The 21,316-nt window shown below is 39.5% G+C and overlaps 1 protein-coding gene and 1 pseudogene across 2 annotated transcripts in view; both read left to right on the top strand.

Annotated features, from left to right (window-relative positions):
- ARHGEF26 (Rho guanine nucleotide exchange factor 26) overlaps positions 1 to 21,316 on the top strand; it is a 137,493-nt gene that overhangs the window by 100,876 nt on the left and 15,301 nt on the right. For both annotated transcript variants that reach the window (XM_002759476.6, XM_017965740.4), the window contains one exon: positions 16,676 to 16,885. In XM_002759476.6, coding sequence (XP_002759522.3) covers positions 16,676 to 16,885 — 210 coding nt within the window. The remainder of the gene's footprint in view (positions 1 to 16,675; positions 16,886 to 21,316) is intronic.
- Positions 19,767 to 20,465, top strand: LOC100390217 (prefoldin subunit 5 pseudogene; annotated as a pseudogene).

The following is a 21,316-nucleotide window of genomic DNA, read 5'->3' as shown; positions in this document are numbered from 1 at the left end:
AGACATCCAGTTTTAAAGTTCTGTCATCCAGATACCTGTTAGGGTGATCATCTTTTAAAAGCTAGAGGTGTTAGAACTACAGTTTCTACATACTGAAACATAATAGCATCTGTAGTTCATTTTCTTTAAATTGCTTATGTAGTTCAGATTTGAATCATTATCTGCATCATAATTCTTGCCAATATCTATTGAACTTTTGCAGTGTGCAAGCTACTGTTCTAAGCATTTTGCGCATTTATATCATTCAATTCTTATAACATCCCTGGTCAGGCAGTATTGGTTTTCTGCTCATTCAGTGTTTTTCAGACTTCTTCTACCATAAAACCTTTGTGTAAAACAGAAAAAAATTGGTCCAGTTGAGAACAGGCTGGAGAACAACTTTAGTGCTCCTCTTAGCTTAATTTAAAATGCACTTCTTTTAATGATTCTTAGTCTAAAACGTTCCCCTGTGACTGGGAAGGTGTTAGCCATACTCCCTTCTGAAGGGAGTAAAGTAAATCATTTGATTGGCAGAGTGTTTGCTCTTCTTACTTCAGGTTTCTAGCTGCGTAGTTTTGTCCAACTCTGGTGAGACATCAATGAAGAATACTGTAAAAACCTTTTCTTTGCAGTATTTCTTCTCTTAAACTGTTCCTCTTCTACACACACCCTCAGCTCTGCCTTTCTCTAAGGAACATATTTTATTAAATGCACCTAATACATGTGAGGTTCTATGTAAATATTCCATCTTTTCTAGAATACGAATTTGGAGTGGAAAAATAAATCTTTGGTCTGTTATTTCCACATATGAGGGAAATAATGGTGGGCTGAATTGATGGCACGTGGTGAGAGCAGGGGTGGCCCTGGGGTGCAATTGAGGCAAGGTGAAGAGAATGATAGAAACAGATCCCTATGAAAATACAAAATAAATGTCCAAATGTATCATGAAATATTTAATTAAATGCTGGTTCTGAGTTGCTGACTTTATAGCTTGAAAATTCAAACTAAATTGAAACAGATTGAGCTTTTCTTTTTGTTCCTTTTAATCAGACCATATTATGAATTATTTCAGCCGAGTGGCTGTCTAGCTGAAATGAAAAGTTAGTGTAGTCTTCCCTAAAAAGCCGTAATATGAAATGATATATAAAATGATGATAATTATTTTTCATACTTAGGAAAATACGGTTTCCATATCTCCAAGGAAAAATTATTTCTCTTACCTTGGGCAGTCTAAATAGTTCTAGTAGCAAAGTAAATTTTATAAATAAAGATTGGAGAAGAATTACAATTTTTATGTTTTTGTGTTTTGTTGGTTTCCTATGAGATAGCATTTTTTCTTGGTTTCCTCCAGGATGTTTTGTTTTTAGGGGAGAGTAATTATATATGTCTCTCCAAATGCCAGAACTCTTGACTTTTAACATATTCCAGCTGTTGAAATATTTGTTCTGTCTCAGTGGACCAAGAGCTTTAACTAAACTTTTGATTTAAATGATAAAATGTACACTGACATTACCATGCCAATGTTAAATATAAATGTAATTTTAATTATGATGATTTTTGGTGACTTAATGAAAACACTAAAGGTATTTAAACCAGTACAGTGTGACTTTTGTTCCTAAATTTGCACAGAACTAGTCAATAAATACAGACTATTGAAAGTTAGAATTGGCCGGGCGTGGTGGCTCAAGCCTGTAATCCCAGCACTTTGGGAGGTCAAGAGATCGAGACCATCTTGGTCAACATGGTGAAACCCCGTCTCCACTAAAAATACAAAAAATTAGCTGGGCATGGTGGCACATGCCTGTAATCTCAGCTACTCAGGAGGCTGAGGCAGGAGAATTGCCTGAACCCAGGAGGCAGAGGTTGCGGTGAGCTGAGATCGTGCCATTGCACTCCAGCCTGGGTAACAAGAGCGAAACTTTGTCTCAAAAAAAAAGAAAGTTAGAATTAAGGTATATGCTATTCTACCTAGCAGCAAACTTCGCCCTTCACAGTTGGTTTTGCCATTATATTTAACATTGCTCACCTAGCTATCCCACATTTATTTGCTCAGGTAAATTTGAACTTGCATTATTAATAAAACAAAGATCAATGAATTTTTTTTTAAAGCAAGATACACAGCTTCAATGGAGAGGACAGCCTGAGTCCCTAACTTGGCGTTTACCAAAATGAATTTTCTTGCCTTGCCAATTAGTTCATTATATTTCTAGCGTGCTCTTAGGGAATAGTATTGGAGACCTAAATTGTTTATGACCTGAGTGTGTGGTGAGGTGACATGCGGACCACAGAAGCTTGATAAACAGACTTGGTTAAAAATGTACAGTATGCCTGATCGTATTTACATGATAGCTTCAAGGAGGCGACTGCAAATGCTTTGCATGCCAGAGGCAACAGTAAAAGGGATACAACAACCCTGAGCAAGGCAATAATTCAGGCTTGGCTACAAGTTACAGATAAAGGAAAATCACCGGTGCCAGTGCTTGAGGACTGATCTAGCCACCCACTGCCTAATTGTAATTCCAGGTTTCAGTCAAGGAACTTAGCTGCTGGGTTTCCAGTGGTTTTCATCTTCAGGAAGGTTTTTCAACTACTGAGAAAGGTTGCTTGGGAGGACCGTTACTCTTCCTCCTCTGATCCCGACTGGCAGATGGTTTATACTGAGCACATTCCATAGATTGCTGAGGTGTGTGGCCCCTTCCACTAGCTAGTGCATGTATCACTGCTACTGCTTGTAAAGCTGGCTTGATGAGTGGCTGTGAGGATGTCTTTGTGAATAGGAATTTTCACTTTTTTAGAACATTAAAAGAAAGGTTATTTTTATTTGTAATTATTTTTTGGAGATAGGACCTTGCTATGTTGCCCACGCTACAGTGCAGTGGCTATTCACAGGCATGATCGTAACACATTGCAGCCTCAAACTCCTGGGCTCAAGCAATCCTTCCACCTCAGCCTCCTGAGTAGCTGGGGCTATCGGTGCATGCCTCGCTCTTTAAAAGAAAATTTAATGTTTTCATTAACACTGAGCTGCTAATGAGTCACTGTTAATAGTCTGGTTCTACTAAATTTCAAAAAGATACATGATTGACTACTCTGGATGAAAATATGAACACTTTGGCATTTGAAACTTTGACTAGAAGTTATCTGGGTGCTACTGTAAGAGCAGACTTTTCAACTTTGGCATGACGGACGTTTTGGGTATGAGGATTCTTTGTTGTAGGGGCTGTCTTCTGCAATTTAGGATGTTTTAGCAGCATTCCTAGTCTATATCCACTGTTTGCTAGTAGCAGCCCCCATCCGCTGTAGTTGTGACAACCAAAAATGTCTCTGGACATTTTTGCCTAATGTCTCCATGAGGCAAATCACTGCTAATTGAAAACCACAATACTAGCATGGTGGTAAACCAAACCAGCTTTGCCTTTGGAGTAGTGAAGATGTGTAAATCTATCAGACTGACACAGCAAGAATAGTAATATTGTATTATAAAAGTAATAGATTGTCAAATTATACTCATAGATTAATGAGTAACATTATAATATCCAATTTGTGCCTAATAACAACTTATTATATCTAAGACTTATTACAGACTATACCTTCATGTATAACCTTGTGCTGTAAGCACTATTGTCTCTAGTTTTGAAATACAAAACTGAATCCAAACTTAACTAGATTCAAACTCCTGAAAGGTTTATTTGTAAGATGTAGTCCCTTCTGTCTGGCTTCGGTCTTCTCCACCAATTTTACCTGAAGCTAAAAGCAAAATTTTCCTTCCTGTATTAGTTTCCTCATTTGTGTTAGTTTCTTACAGCTGCTATATCGAAGTGCCACGAATAGAGTCAGTGGCTTAAGACAGACACAATGTATTGTCTCACACTTCTGGAGGCCTGGATTATTTCCATTTCACAGATGAAGACACTGAGGAAAAGAGAGATAAAATCTCTTTTTTAAGGTCTTTTAGCAGAGCCAGGATTCTAATCTGAGTCTTTGCTTCCAAAGGCTCAATTTCTTTATGTTCATTACTACTTCATTGTATTTTTCTAGAATATTTCACTTTTCCCCTCATCCTATAAAGATATTGGGGGGAAAAGCATAGAAACGTACACCTTTTCTGTTTTGAGAAACATCTTTTCCAAAGTAAGCTATTGTTGAGTATCTTTATAGTTTTATGGGTTTTAGGAGAAAACTAGAACCAGTATCCAATCATATTTGCGAGTTTTCCTCTACCATTTGCTAATCTAGCATCAGAAGCTGCAGAAGAGTTTCCCTTTCATAGAATTTCCTTCCTGCAGACTGAGATAGGATATTGCTACTTCCTGATTTCTGGTGCCATAAATACTGTATATACAGACATAGCTTGAGCCCCATGAAGCTCCATGACATGTTACAAGTTTTCAGGTTTCATAAAAAGGTTTTCAAAATTTTTAAATTTTTTTCAGGTTTTATAAAATTTTCTATAATACATACTGCTGGGTTATTATCATAAAGTCAAGGACTTAAGTTTGAACTTGGATTTTCCTGAGTAGTTTGAATACCCAGTGGCTTAAAGCTGTACAGGCTCCTTTGAAAGGTTCATGGCCTGGTTTGGTTCCATTTCTGCTTTTTCCATGAGAAAGCTCTTCCCTATTATAGAAGGCTAAAATCATCTGACATCTGTCTTCATCTGCAGAATAAACTCCTTCCTAGGGAAATTAAGAGTATCTTGGCTAAAGGAAGGGCAGTAAGAATGATTGAAAGATTTTTTATTCCTGGAACACATGAAACTTGGTTATTCCTGACTATTTTTATATTGAGCTCTAAATTCAAGATGGCGAGTCGGGGTGGAAAAGAAATGAGAGCCCTGTTTCTTTTTTGCTTCTTTTTTTCCCCACTGTCCTGTGTACTCTTGATTCTTCTGCTGTTATGAGGAATATTCCTCTGTATATGTCAGGACAGTTGGCATTGCTGTTAAATGTTGAAAGCTGCCACTACTGAGAAGCACAATATCGATGCCTGGGGTCAGAAAGAACTGAGCTCAAATCCTGGGCAAGTTACTTCTCATCTCTCAGGGCCTTAGTGTTCTCTCTGTAATATGGGGATAATAACATCATCTTCATCATGGAGTTTCTGTGAGAATTAAATGAGATAATGCACATAAAACTCTTACTACAGTGAATATGAATAGTCCTGCTAAGTAACTGATACGTGCTATAATTAAGATTATTTTTGAGGCGGAACGATCCAAGATGGCCGATCGCTAACATCCCGAGATTGCAGCTCTCAGGGAAGGCGCGGAGAACTAGAGGACGCCACACTTTCAGACAAAGTCTGGTTGCTCACGGAGCAGAAGATCCCCCAGTGGAGGAAACACACGGGTGTCCAGCGCGACTCTCGTGGCCAGAGCAGCGGTTCCTCCGGCACCTTGGTGCGGCTCTCGGAGCAGAGTAAACAGGTTCGGAGGACCCCCAAGGGCCTCCAGCATGACACCAGAGCCCAGTGCAGCGGCAGTGATGGCACCTCGGTGCGGCAGCGCTCGGCGCAGAGTAAACGGGACCGGTTCCCCTTCTGACCGAGGTTTGGAGCCCCGGGAAGGCAGAGTCGCCTACTACGGACACAAGAAGGAAGCCAGACAGGAGAATCCTGGGCAGAAAAGCACCATCAGTTTTAACGCGGCTGCTCTGGCCCTGGGAACTAACAACCTGGACGCCCACTCAAGAGACCTAATCTGAAAGTTGGTAATTTCAAAGACTACAGGAGGATAAATTTACAATGACGGGAAGAAACCAGCGTAAAAAAGCTGAGAATACTCAAAGTCAGAACGCCTCTCCCTCTAAAGATGATCACAGCTCCACATCAACAATGGAACAAGGCTTGATGGAGAACGAGCGCATCCTGATGACAGAATCACTCTTCAAGGAATGGATAATAACAAACTTCGGTGAGTTAAAAGAACATGTTGTAGCCCAACGTAAAGAAACTAGGAACTTTGAAAAAAGGTTTGATGAAATCCTATTGAGAATAGACAACTTAGAGAGGAGTATGAGTGAATTAATGGAACTGAAGAATACAGGAACTCTGAGAAGTATGCACAGGTTTAAACACTCGAATTGTTCAAGCAGAAGAAGGGATATCAGAGGTCAAAGTCCAACTTAATGAAATAAAACGTGAAGAAAAGATTAGAGAAAAAAGGATAAAAAGGAATGAGCAAAGTCTCCAAGAAATGTGGGACTATGTGAAAAGACCAAATTTACGTTTGATAGGTGTACCTGAATGCGACAGAGAGAATGAATCCAAGCTGGAAAATACCCTTCAGGATATTATTCAGGAAAATTTTCCTAAACTAGCAAAGCAGGTCAACATTCAACCCCAGGTAATACAGAGAACACCACAAAGATATTCCTCAAGAAGAGCAACCCCAAGGCACATAATCATTAGATTCACCAGGGTTGAAACGAAGGAGAAAATACTAAGGGCAGCCAGAGAGAAAGGTCATGTTACCCACAAAGGCAAGCCTATCAGACGTACAGCAGATCTCTCAGCAGAAACTCTACAAGCCAGAAGAGAGTGGGGGCCAATATTCAACATCCTCAAAGAACAGAACCTTCAGCCCAGAATTTCATATCCAGCCAAACTAAGCTTCACAGCTGAAGGAAAAATAAAATCTTTTATGAACAAGCAAGAACTCAGAGATTTTATTACCACCAGGCCTGCTTTACAAGAGCTTCTGAAAGAAACATTACACACAGAAAGAAACAACCAGTATTAGCCTTTCTAAAAATACACCAAAAAGTAAAGAGCACCAACATAAAGAAGAATTTACACCAACGAATGGATAAAACAGCCAGTCAACATCAAATGGCAGTAACCTTAAATTTAAATTGACTAAATCCCCCAATCAAAAGACACAGCCAAAACCCAACAGCATGTTACAACCAGACCTGTTTCACATGCAAGGATACACAAAGACTCAAAACAAAAGGATGGAGAAAGATTTACCAACCAAATGGAGAGCAAAAATAAATAATAAATAAATAAAAAGCAGGAGTTGCAATTCTCGTATCGGAGAAAATAGATTTTAAAGCAACAAAGATGTAGTGGGTAAAAGGATCAATGCAACAACAAGAGCTAACGATCCTAACACCCAGATACGAGACTTAGATTCAATGAGACAGAAAATTAATAAGGATATCAAGGACTCGAACTCAGATTCGGAACAAGTAAACTTAATAAATATGTATAGAGCTCTCCACTTCAAATACACAAAATATACATTCTTGTCAATACCACATCACACCTACCCATAAGTTTAAATAAAACATTGATTGGCCATTATTAATACCCAATTTTTTTCAAAATAAAGCAATATTTCCATTTACTCTCCCTCTTTTTCTTCCTCTTTCTTCCTCTCCTTTACTTATTTTTTTTCTTTCCTTCTCTAAAAAAAAAAAAAAAAAGATTATTTTTGATACTGTGTTTCTCTCTCTAAAGATTTTGCCATAAATCAAATTGTTGCCCTTCTGCTTCTAGAATATTTTATTATTTAAAAAGATGATTTTAAACCTTTATATAATTGCTTCCTAGCTGAAGGTATGGCATACTCTGGGACCAGACCTGAATTTATGGCCTCCAGAACAAAAGCAGTTTGGGAATAAATGCCTTTAACTCTGTGCCTTTCCCTCTTCATGAAATCCATGTCAGGTAGCACATGAGTGAGGAATAACTATTGATCTACTTTTATTCTTTTATAAATTGGTGTAAATCGTGTACACGTTTTAGTAGCAGGTTTTTTTGCACTGTTCCTCACAATTAGGAGACAATATAACTTGGTGGTTGAAAAAGTAAAATAAATAGTAAATTTTTCCTTTATGTTGACATACGTCAGTGGTGCAGTGCTCCTGAGTTGGAGTGTGGGGTTGCTCTATAATTTGGATTGCCTTGTTACCCACTTAAGAAGCTGCCTGCCTGCTCTTCAGGGCTTGCTTACTTCTACTTATCCCAGGGAGAGAGCTTCAGTAAGGTGCTGACAGCCTCTCAGAACTGTCCATCTCCTCTTTGTCAAGGACTGTGGGTTCAGAGCATCCCTTGGGCAACCACAGAGGTGCTGGGCTATGGCATCTGGTGGTCCGTGGTGACAGGAATGTGGCTTCCTGGCCCTTTTCTGGGTCATTGGCTGTCTTTTTGGTGGCAGTGAATCACAGCAGATCCTTATCATATTGATGAATGGGGATCTCATCTCCACTATTTGTTATATTATTAACAATAAAATGGGATGTGTGTGGCATGTTTGTTAGACTTCAGAATTATCTTGAGGTACTGAGCAAGTAACACTATTTGAAATCAGTTTCTGGATAAATATTGTGCCTTGTTTTACTGGTCTGAGCACTTGCCAATTTGTGGATTTCTTGACATGAGCATTCAACTTTTAATTATGCTTGGTCCACCTGCAGATTTGCAAAACACATATAATTATCAGGCTTTTAACAAAATGCCAGCAATTTAAATGGATGGCATTCTGTTGGGAAAATTAAAAAAAATAGCTGACATTTTACTAAGTATTTACTGTAAGTCAGGCATGATTGTAAAAGCCTTATACACAATGAGGTAATAAATGTATTATCTCATTTAATCCTCTCAACAATCCAGTGAGTCTGGTATTATTATTCCCATGTTACAGATGAGAAAACTAAAGCACAGACAGGATCAGTAACTTCCTTGGGTTCACAAAGCCAGTGAGTGATAGAATTGGGTTTCTCAGACATTTCAAATCATGGCTGTACTTTTACTTGCTGTGCCATACTTCATTCCTTTAAAACTGTATAGTATTCCACCAAAAGCATGTTAGTAGTATAATTCTAAAACCAAGCTGTAAAATGGAAATCAACCTCAGTCATGTGAAAAAATATTTTAATCTCTTGACTTAAAATAAATTTCAGCATAAATTCAATGTCCTTCATCTCAGCTAAGTTTGACTAGTATTTAAGCACAAGATCAAGTATGAGGGTTTACGAGTCGTGTTTTTTAGAAGGAGAAGGGAAACAAGTTGAAATCTACAGAACAGTTTTTCTCATAAATATGGGTGAATTTCCTTTGAGCTTATAAAACCCCAACTCCTGTGTATCCAGTTAAATTCTTCAGAGGGATTTAATGTAAGATAGCCTAGAAGAGGAGCTTGGAGAGTGTTCCCAGAGAAGAATGACATAGAAAATTCACAAAAGGCATTAGAAGATGAGTTTTAGGATTCACAGTTGCTCAGTGTCACTAGATTCTGTACACACACAAGGAGAAATAATGGCAAAATCCAGGTGTTTGATTTGGTGGGGTGAAGGGCCGTGGTAGCCTTGGGAAGCCACTTCACTGGCCTGTAAGCACAAGGATCTGAAAAACGCAGGCAGTTGCTAACTCAGGAGACACTTGTCATGGCACCAGCACATTCTAGTAAAGATTTTTTTTCAGGATAGAGAAGCTATGTGAATGTTTTAAAAGCCTATGGAAAGGCAAGTACCGAATAGGTAAAAATAAATGGCATTATTTTGAGAATATATGTCAAAAATCGTGTAATATTGATGTTAGTGACAAATCTCAATAGCGTCTTTCTTTTAAATTAAACGTTTTTACAAAAGGAAAAAGTGGAAGTGCTGCGTGGGTTTCCATTTGTCAGATATGGACCATAAAAGAGAGTTCTAAAACAATATAAGGGGGTGCGTGAGACTTATACTTACAGCTGGGGCTAAGCGACATAGGGCTAAGCGACATGGGTTGTGGGAAAACTGGCTCGTGCAGTCTAATCCTCTCCCTTGCCTCGCCATCACCATCCTACCTTTCACCCTCCTGGGTTCATCTTGCTAAGTTAGCCTGTTTCCCATTCCTGTTCATCTGTGTTAAGTACCTAAAATGCTTGCTAATAAGGGTTAAGATGAGAACTCGCCCTGAGGTGGTATATACATGTTAAAACAGGACCTCTCTGACCACAAGGAAGGCCCTTACAGGTCTGTATCCAGCAGAAAGACCTGTCTTGTCACTCACTTCTTCACAACTCTTACCCACCCAGAGCTTGGGTCCAAGGAAATATCCTGGTTTTTGGAGTGAGATTGGGATCCACTTTTAAAAATGATTTGATATGTTTCCTCAAACATCCTAATATTATTCACTGATTGATCCATTATTATTTCAGAGATTTGAAATGTCACCTTTGTGGTATGTCCTTGATCTCCAGACATGTCCATGTCAATTCATGAACCCTCTATTCTGCTTCACTAATCCATCAGTCAACTCATGACCTTCTCCCAGTCTTTGAATTTCTGCAGCTTTATAGTATGTTTGAATACATCATAAGGCTAGTTTATTCTTTTTTTCCATAATCTTTCTGGCTATTTCTGCATGTTTATTTTTTTCTGTGGTTTAGAATCACCTATTTCCATTCCCTGCCATCTCTCAAAAAACCCTTACTTGTGTTTTCATTGGATTGTGTTTAAATTACATATTAATTTAGAAAGAATTGATATCTATAATATCAAGCTATTCTATCCATTAATTTGGGTCTTGTTCTAAAGTTGTTTAAAATTGTCTATGTACAGAAGAAACCTCTTAAGTTTAATCCTAAATATATTATGGGTTTTGTGGCCATCATAAAGTGACATTTTTATTTTATATTCTAACTGGGTGTTATTCATATATAGAAAAAAGCCTTTTTTTTTTTGACATGGAATTTTGCTCTTGTTGCCCAGGCCAGAGTGCAATGGCACAATCTCAGCTCACCACAACCTCCGCCTCCCAGGTTCAAGCAATTGTCTTGCCTCAGTCTCCTGAGTACCTGGGATTACAGGCATGCGCCACCACGCCCGGCTAATTTTGTATTTTTAGTAGAGACAGGGTTTCACCATGTTGGTCAGGCTGGTCTCGAACTCCCGATCTCAGGTGATCTGCCTGTTTTGGCCTCCCAAAGTGTGGGGATTACAGGTGTGAGCCACTGCACCCAGCAGAAAAAGCCATTTCTTTAAACACCTAATCACTTTACTGAATTCAGTCTCACTTGTTAGTGTATTTTCGGGCAATGATGTCATCTGCAAAGAATTAATTGTCAGAGGGCAGAAAAGGCATTCCATTATCAGGACTTCAGTTGCTTCCTTAAGAAGCCACAGACACCTAGAGTAATGATAGCAGTCACAACTATGTATTTTTTGTTAAATTATTTTTTTTAGTTGTAAAATGATTCAACCTTGTAAAAACTTATCAAACACGAACATACCTATCATCCACACTTAAGTGATACTCTTTCCCATATTAGAGTCAGATCCCTTTTTTTTAACAAAAAAAATATATAAAACACTTCGGATTACCTAAAGTTCTTCCACCATCAGTCCTTCTTCCTCCTCTTCCCCTGAGTACCTACTCTGCTGAAGTTGGCATCTCTTATTCCTGTGCAAACTATTGCATATGCATATATGTAGCTTTGGTATTTTAAAAATGTATGCAAGTTGTATGCAAATTTTAAATGCCTTCCTGATTTCAAGGGATAAATATATGCTAAGTATGAAAATTCTAACCTTTATAGAAATTATGGGACAGAAACTTAAAGGGCTACATAATAATCTCCTTAAGAAAGCCACTGCTCACAATAAGGTATATCATTTTTCTGCCCTTGATGTTATGTTGCATATAGTAGAACCAAACACTGTCTGACCTGCTTAACAAAGAATGCCTTCCAGAGGAAAAACACAATTAGAATATGTGTTTATCATCATATCCTTTTCTCTACTACTAGTTCTTTATTTTGTTAAAAGCCAGAAGAGAAAGAAATCTCAACAAAGGTTACTAGGACCTTAAGTGGATTTCAACAGAGGAGAACCCATCACTGTTTACACTCCAAGCAACAGATTTACATAGATTTGATTCAGTCGAAGCACCTGATAGGAGCCACTGCTTTCACAATGCAGATGCCTTGATGAGCAGCTGGTAAACTTGGAGCACATATAAGACAATCAAAGGAAGTCTCCATATAAACTTCTCCATGCAAGGAAAGATGGTTTTTCCATTTGCCCTTTTCTGAGCACTTTAACTTCCTCGTTACATGTTCCAAATTGTTTCAGAGGCTATGTAAACCATATGTTTGTTAAATGATAGAGACAAATATGGGGAAGTCTGATTAGCATCAGCTTCCCTCAGGAAAGGAGTTTCTTTCCCAACCCTGTTTAGCCTGCTCCACACTTATTAGACATGGGTAAGTAAGCAGAGGTGGAAAATGGGCTTTAAATAGCTGCACCTGGCTATAGAGTTGCCTCGCCGCTTTCTACTGAACACACGTTTTAACAGTTACTCTCTATTAAGAGATAGGTGCTGGCTGACAGTAAGAGAACGAATTTCATTCAGTATTTCAGTGATCATTCAAATCTTCATGAGATAAAGTGTGTAAGTGTATATGTGTGTGTGTGAGAACATCAAGAGCTAGCAAGCAAGAGTGAGCTGCTTTTCAATTTTTGTTCTTTTTTTCAGTTCTTTTCTTTCTTCTTCTTTTTTTTTTTTTCTTGAGACGGAGTCTCACTCTGTTGCCAGGCTGCTGCAGAGCAGTGGCTCAATCTCAGCTCACTGCAACCTCCACCCACCAGGTTCAAGCAATTCTCCTGCCTCAGCCTCCCAAGTAACTGGGACTACAGGTTCATACCACCACGCCCGCTAATTTTTGTATTTTTAGTAGAGACGGGGTTTCACCATGTTGTCAGGGTAGTCTCAATTTCTTGACCTTGTGATCTGCCCACCTCGGCCTCCCAAAGTGCTGGGATTACAGGCATGAGCCACTGCACCCAGTCTCAGTTTTTTTTTTTCCTTTCAGTTTTTGTCCCACTGGGTTTGAATTATGTAGCCAATAAGGATAAATCTATTTACTTCACTACTATTAAATGGAATTGTTTCTTTTTATATTAGAGTCCCTAAAAAAGCAGTAAAGGGGTGAACACCTACATTATTTATTATGTAATACAGAAGTTTACTGGCCTAGATGAAATAAGTATTGAATATTGGATGATTGGTAGTAAATCGCTTTTAAAACAAACAAAAAAGGGTCGGGCACCGTGGCTCACGCCTAGAATCCCAGTGCTTTGGGAGGCCGAGGTGTCCGAATCACAAGGTCAGGAGTTAGAGACTTGCCTGGCCAACATGTGAAGCCCCTTCTCTACTAAAAATACACAAAATTTGTTGGATGTAGTGGCAAGCGCCTGTAATCCCAGCTACTCATGAGGCTGAGGCAGGAGAATCGCTTAAACCCGGGAGGCAGAGGTAGCAGTGAGCCGAGATCACGCTACTGCACTCCAGCCCTGGCTACAGAGTGAGACTCCATCTCAAAAAGCAAAACAAAAAAGGCCAACATGTTTCCTGCATTTTATATTGGACCTAGAAGTCCAGTGGACCAAAATCCTTGTTCAGGTGTATTTAATGACACACTTATGCAGATGTGTGGAAATAAATACTTAGGGTGAAATCATACAGCTATAATTAGAGCAGCCAGTTTATCATTCAAACTGGACATTTGAGAGGACTGTAGGCATAAAATGAGCCCAGCAGCCACCCTGGCTCTTAATCAGTGACTTTGTAGTTGTCATTACTTAAGAGAACAACTAATAAACGTTTAAAAACATCTACTTCTGTCTTTATCCCCAAAAGACAAAAATTTAAAGCATTGATGGCTCTTGAATGAGAAAACAAAACTGGGTGGGCACAGTGGCTCATGCTTGTAATCCCAGCACTTTGGGAGGTCAATCACTTGAGGGTCAGGAGTTTCAGACCAGCCTGGCCAACATGGTGAAACCCTATCTCTACTAAAAATACAAAAATTAGCCACGTGAGGTGGCACATGCCTGTAATCCCAGCTACATGGGAGGCTGAGGCAGGAGAATTGCTTAAACTTGGGTGGAGGTTGCATTGAGTCGAGAGTGCACCATTTCAGCCTGGCAACAGAGCGAGACTCCATCTCAAAAAAACAAAACAAAAAAACCCTTAAATAGTTTATTCATATTAACTTATATTCATTTTTTGTAAACCTTTGGTCTTGAATTCTATTGGAATGACTTGATAGGTGAAACCATTTTATGTTGACAACATTTTGGAACTTGAGTCATCTCAAATGATGACTTTTTTAGCATATACATTTCTTTGACTTCTATTTCTTTCAAAATACCTACAATACCTATGTACATGTCATTGTTTAGGGCCTTACCCCACGTTCACAATATTAGGTTGCTTCCATTTCTGTTTCTGAAGCAGAATTGTTTTTAAGTGGAAACAGGTGCCTTTGACTAACAGGTTACCTTTTTTAACTTGTAAATTGGACCAAAAGAGTAATCAGAAGAGGCAGAGAGGAAATGGAAACAAGGAAGCCTCAGTTCATCCTCTTTTTCTCTTGTTTTTGATGCTGTTGCTGTTGAGGTTTTGTTATGTTTGCTGCTTTATCCTGGTTTTTGGGTTTTATCCCGAGTTCTGTGCTGTTAAATGCATGTCTGATGTAGTATCTATAACATTATAAACTTGTTCTATGCTGCTAAAAATTGACTGCTTTGTTTCTATAAATCTAGTCTTTTAAGAAATAACCATATTTGTTTGTAAAGCGTATTATTCAGCTTCCTCTTTGTAAACGTCATGTCTGCTTTGATAAGTCTCATTATGGATGTAACAAATATTTGACATATCCAGGTGTGGGTGTGCTGGTCTGTAGGCAATCTCAGGAGAGCTTTGGACATAATCATGCCACACAAACTTTTAGTTAATACAGATTACTATCCTAGAAACAATTAGGCTTGATCAGAAGGCAGTATTTTGCTTTTATAGATAACGGCATTTACTGTTTTTTGAGGGGAGAGTCTATCAAGCTAAATTTTAGAAAAGATTACAGTTTTTCAAGGAACATTACAAGAGAGTGGTTGACAGATATCCGCTGCTGAGTAAAATTAATTCCAAGAAATCTTGAGCAAATTGTCCCGTTTTGAAATTCCTAGTGTACTTGATTAGGTACAAGCATTTTTCTTTTCTCTAAGCTCCCCTGACTTCATGCATTTGCATTTATTATTAAATGAGGTAATTATTTGATGTTCCTAGAGTATATTAGAATTTATTGCATATTCATCCACTATGTGACAGTTATTTATTGAGTGCTCCCATGTTAAGTTGCAAGGGTGCAGGCGCAGATTGGAGGAAAAGCTGTATATAACCAGGTTTGGGATTTGCTAGGCAGGTACTATCAAGGAGATAAACATGTATGCAAGACACAATTATAACTAAGTGCCAAGAAATCCAAGCTAGGTAATTTAATATGCAGGAACAAGAGGATTTGAGGGAATTAAGGGTGGCAGGAAAAGGTTGTAGAGTCAATGGTTTGCAAGAACTGGTGGGTTAAATAATGGTTGGTGTTGAGGATTAGAGGAGGTCAGTTGGAAAGAAAGGCTGTGTTGGTTAGAGAGTGGTATGTTTGACACTGGGATGACAGAGAGGTTGTAGTTGATTGTAATGACAAGGACTAAGATACAACCGTGGATTTGTGGGTGAAGTAGAGTAGAAAACAATATTATTGGAGGAGAGTAAGTCAGAGAGTTGAGGGTACAGGGTAATGGAAAGATCCTTTACATGGGAATTCAAGAAGGAAGTAGTGTTGGGGACTTGATGTAGATGACGAGAGAGAGAGAGAGAGAGAGAGAGAGAGAGAGAGAGAGTGTGTGTGTGTGTGTGTGTGTGTGAAGTATTGTGGACAGAGAGCCAGCAATGAAACTCAAGGGAGAGGATTGGGAATGATCCAGAGGTCTATAGATGACTGTGGTTGTGAGTTAGAGACTGATGGCATGAACTTCAAAGCTGATGATTTTTCAGGAGGCGGAAGTGATGATTGTATAGAAGCAAGAATAAAAAGCAGGCAGGCAGAGAGCTCTCAGGAGTTGCCTTGTCTTGTAGGGATAGCCAAGTTTCTTTTAAGGCAAGAATGTGAAGGGAAAGTTCAGGGATGGGGCCAAGTATTTAGAAGACTTTACTGCATTCCCTAAATTAGGAAATTGTATTCCCAGAGGGCACAGTGGAAGGTGTTCAGGAACCAGCTGAGGAGTGGAAAAAGGTGGAGTGTAGGCGAATGAAGGATATTGGGGGGGTCCTGAGCCTAAGTGGGAATAGAGGGTGTGATGGGATTAGTCCTGGTGGTTTCTGAAACAGGTGGTGAGGCTCTGGGTGTGGGACAGAAGAATGGGTTGAGTATCTTGCCAGAAGCAAGCAGACCTCTGGGGCTCTTCTCTCTAATGCATGGTCATTTGGAGATGGGTGTTTTGGAGGCAAGGTCTTGTTACCCAGAGCATGAGTAGATTTGGGGCTTCTTTATTTTGCAAATGGAGATGTGGAAGCTGGGGAGGTATACCAGCTGCAGCATTACCAAGATGGATGCAAGGATCACATAACAGTTCCAGGATGATGTCAAACGAAACCTAGAGGGTTTTATTTTTTATTTTTTTGTATTGCTTTTATACTCAAAATGCAATTTAGTATTTACACACATAAAAATAGTAATTAGGTTTAATTGGAGGGGGTTACATTGAATCATAATCAGTAGATAGAATTCCAATTCATATTTTAAAATAAGTCATTCTCTCCCTCTCCTTCCTGCCTACTCCTTAACATTTCCACCAAAATGTGCCTTGAAAACTGACAGTGTCACAGTCTTATCTGCTGAATATTGACATGTTCTTTTCCCTTTCCTTTATAGTGAAGAAAGTTACAACGTCAATGATTATTCCTTAAGAGATCAGCTATTGGTAGAATCTTGTGACAATGAAGAGCTTAATTCTTCTCCAGGGAAGAACAGCTCCACAATGCTTTATTCAAGACAGAGCTCTGCCAGTCACCTCTTTACTCTGACAGTTCTTAGTAACCATGCGAACGAGAAAGTGGAAATGCTGCTAGGAGCTGAGACCCAGTAAGTATATGTGGGAAAAGGATCCGGAATATCTGGTAGTATCTCACTGACCTGATTTCCTTTGGCTTACAGACTCCCTAAAACAGCAGCTACTTTTCATGTTTTTGTTGAGCACCTACTGTTTGCTAAGCACTGCCACTGGGTGCTTTTTACAGATGTTCTTTTCATTATAATCTTCTTACAGGAGATGGATGTTGCTATTTTTGTCTCTATAACTCCTGATAGGCTGGGCATGGTGGCTCACACCTATAATCCCAGCACTTTGGGAGGCTGAGGCGGGTGGATCACCTGAGGTTGGGAGTTTGAGACCAGCATGACCAACATGGAGAAACCCTGATCTCTACTAAAAATACAAATTAGCTGAGTGAGTTGGCACATACCTGTAACCCCAACTACTTGTGAGGCTGAGAATTGATTGAACCTGGGAGGCAGAGGTTGCGGTGAGCCAAGACCTCGCCATTGCACTCCAGCCTAGGCAACAAGAGTGAAACTCTGTCTCAAAAATAATAAAAAATTAAAAAAAAGTCCTGATACACTGTGCTTTAGATGATGTTTTTATTTTATAGAGTGGTTTAAGAATAATTTTACCTTTTTCATTGACAAAAAGATGACACACTATCCTTAGGGAATATGACTCAATTGGTAGTTTGAGTCTAGGCCATAAGCCTTCTTAGGTAATGGAATTGAGATCATTTCTCACTCTCCTGCCTTCAACCAGAGAGCAGAAGGCCCAATGATTTCTGTCAAAAGAGCTACTCAGTTTATAAAAATATGCCAGTAAATCCTCTTTCTAATCCAGAGTTTATGCAAGAGCAAAACTGTTTGTGCCTGCAGTTTTTCCAGCGGTTAGGGTGCAGTTAGGTCTCATGTTGTATGAGCTGGGGTGGGTTTAACTTTCAAGTCCACCTCAGTGATTTTTTTTTTTTTTTGGTCCACTTAGGGATTATTGACCAATTTATTTGTTTGGAAATGAGAAACTTCCATTTGCAATAATCATCAATATTCTGTTGGGTCAGAGAGTGAGAAATTCCCTATTTCTTCGTCCTCTCAGATTCCTGCCTTTCACTTCATCTCTGTCAAGGTTCCTAAATGGTGTGGTTAAAATGGATCAGCAGCTGGGGAATAACAACCCTAAAACTGTAGCAAGATCTTAGAGAAAGTGATCCCAAAGAAATATCTTTAAGAGTGATTATAGAGCCAGGCACGGTGACCCATGACTGTAATCCCAGTACTATGGGAGGCCGAGGCAGATGGATCACCTGAGGTCAGGAGTTCGAGACCAGCCAGACCAGTATGGAGAAACCCCTACTAGAAATACAAAATTAGCCAGGCATGGTGATATATGCCTCTAATCCCAGCTACTCAGGAGGCTGAGGAAGGAGAATCGCTTGAACCTTGGAAGTGGAAGTTCCGGTAAGCCGAGATCACACCGTTGCACTCCAGCCTGGGCAACAAGAGTGAAACTCCACCTAAAAAAAAAAAAAGTGATTTTAACAGTGTTCCTAGATGAATAAAGAGAATATTAAAGAAAAATTATTCAAAGACACTTGCACTTGCTAAAGCACAGTAAAGGCAGCCTTTATTCAAGACCCTCCTAATAGGTTCAAGGACCATCGCAACAAGATCTTGCAGTGGGGAAGAGAGATTGGACTCAACTCTGAATACAGCATGGGCAAGTGGGAATTTATAGCCATGGAGCAGGATGGAGGTCCGTGGATGGAAAATTACTAAGAGGAAATAGCAGGGTTAAGGGAGATTCTGGCTAAACTAACTGAACAGGATTCTTGCTGACGACAGGCCAGGGTGATCAGACATTATAACCCGTGGGATGATGGAGAATAATGAATCTTATCAGATATTGAGGATGGGGTGGGGGATATTCTTGCCAAACTGACTTAGTAGAGTTCTTTGCTAAAACTGGATTTTATGAAGAACTATACAGATGAGCCTGGGAGAAGGTACAGAAGTCTAACTAAAGTTTGGCCAAGCAAAGAATCTTATCAAGAGACTTTTAAAAAATGTGAAAATTACAAGGCATCCACATAAAATGTCAAATTATTTAACATTTTTTGGCCTTAGAAGTAACATTTCACAGGCTGGAGAGCACCAAGGACAGGTTGGTGAAAGCTATAGAATATTCCAAATGAACTAGAGAGTTCACCAAGGTATTGAAAAAATAAATATATTTCATAAGGCTACAGCTACCGTAGATAGTGATTCCTCTGATGGATCTTGGCAAAGTAAATTAAAAGCCTTCTGGAAAAGATTCACCATTGTAGATTTCATCAAAAACATTCATAATTCATGGGAGGAGATCGACATACCAATATGAACAGGAGTTGGGAAAAGTCGGTTCCAACTCTCATGGATGACTTTGAGGGGTTCAAGACTTCAGGAGGAAGCAACTGCAAATGCAAGGGAAATAGCAAGAGAACTAGGTTTAGAAGAGAACCCTGAAGATGCAACTGAATTGCTGCAATCTCATAATATAACTTTAATGAATGAGGAGTTGCTTCTTCAGGATGAGCAAAGAAAGTGAAGATGCCATGAACGTTGTTGAAATGACAACAAAGGATTTAGAATATTACATAAGCTGAACTGATAAAGCAGTGGCAAAGTTTGAGAGGATTCTCTCCAATGTTGCAAGAAGTTCTGCAGAGGGTAAAATACTATCAAACAGCATTGCATGCTATACAGAAATCTTTCAGGAATGAAAAAGTCTATTGATGTAGCAAACTTCATTGTTGTCTTAATTTAAGAAACTACCATAGCGACCCAAACCTTCAGCAACCATTACCCTAGTTAGCAACCATCAAAAAAAAAAAAAAAAAAAAAGGGAGGTTCATTCTCATGTGTTTGTTTACAAAGCAAAGAAATACCTTTCGCTTCCCAACATGGCGCAGTCGATTAACATCACGGAGCTGAATCTGTCGCAGCTAGAAATACTCAAAAACCAGCTGGACCAGGAAGTGGAGTTCTTGTCCATGTCTATTGCCCAGCTCAAAGTGGTACAGACCAAGTATGTGGAAGCCAAGTACTGTCTGAATGTGCTGAACAAGAGCACTGAGGGGAAAGAATTACTCGTCCCACTGACAAGTTCTATGTATGTCCCTGGGAAGCTGCATGATGTGGAGCATGTGCTCATCGATGTGGGAACTGGGTACTATGTAGAGAAGACAGCTGAGGATGCCAAGGACTTCTTCAAGAGGAAGATAGATTTTCTAACCAAGCAGATGGAGAAAATCCAACCAGCTCTCGAGGAGAAGCATGCCATGAAACAGGCTGTCGTGGAAATGATGAGCCAGAAGATTCAGCAGCTCACAGCCCTGGGGCAGCTTAGGCTACTGCTAAGTCCTGAGAGTTTTTGCAGAAATGGGGCAGAGGGACACCCTTTGGGCGTGGCTTCCTGGTGCTGGAAAGGGTCTTGTGTTTAATGCCAATAAATGTGCCAGCTGGGCAGAAGGAAAAAAAAAAGCAATGCCTTTCTCTGAGGTCCCAGAGTTCTTCCACTGAAGGCTCTGAAAAGCGCTCATGGCATTCCAAGCATGCCGTCTGTGTTTGTGGCTCAGGGGAGGTGAGCTTGGGTGGGAGTGTGCTTGCTGGTCTGTGAGGTGACCAACATGTGATACACCCAAGACCAGGGGCAAGGGGAAGGAAGCATTGCTTGAACTCCAGTGGTTTAAACTCCTTCACCAGTGAGGACAAACCTAGACTTCCTTTGTGTGGGGAAACATCTCTTAAAAACAGAATTTTTAGTATGCCTGTGCTTTGGATGTTATATGACTTTAAGGATGAGAACAGCTTAAACACCTGGGAGATTAGTACTTTTCCAGTGTTATATTCTCAGAAACTAGAGACTTCCCTTGCCCCATATCATTAGTAATGGTGAAAGTGTTGCTGGTTTTGCCTCGTGTTTTCCTTTTCTTCCAGTTTACAAGGATTGTTTTCTGTATTCAGGCCTTGCCAACATCTCAACAGAGATTTTCCTGACTGTCTCATTCATAATTTAGGTAATCTCCATTACTCGTTTCTGAGATTATTCCAAGAGAGTAGGAGGTGAACTGACATATTCAGTTTATTTCACGCCAAGGCTAGATCCTTTCCTGGGACATTCTGTAGCATTTGTTCCATCCTTTTGCCTTTCATTCTTGCCAAAGACTGAATAGTTGTTCATTTCCTCAATCAGACATGTTCTCAGAATATTTAGTCATGTCACTTGTAAACCCGTGGGTCTGACTCATATTTGTAGTTCTTTAATTAATAGCATGAGGACATTCCAGAAGGGGCATGGAACAGAGGTCTCCCTGGGTACAGAAGGAGTGACTCTCTCATTCTCTTTGCCCTCACCCTCAGTTACAGTTGAGAAGTAAATAAATGGACATGCTTTCTTTCTTTCTTTCTTTCTTTCTTTCTTTCTTTCTTTCTTTTTTT

This window comes from Callithrix jacchus, chromosome 17 (genome assembly GCF_049354715.1).
Source record: "Callithrix jacchus isolate 240 chromosome 17, calJac240_pri, whole genome shotgun sequence".
In the NCBI taxonomy this organism is placed as follows: domain Eukaryota; kingdom Metazoa; phylum Chordata; class Mammalia; order Primates; family Cebidae; genus Callithrix; species Callithrix jacchus.
Note: the sequence above shows the minus strand (reverse complement) of the source record. Positions and strands in the feature narration are given on the sequence as shown.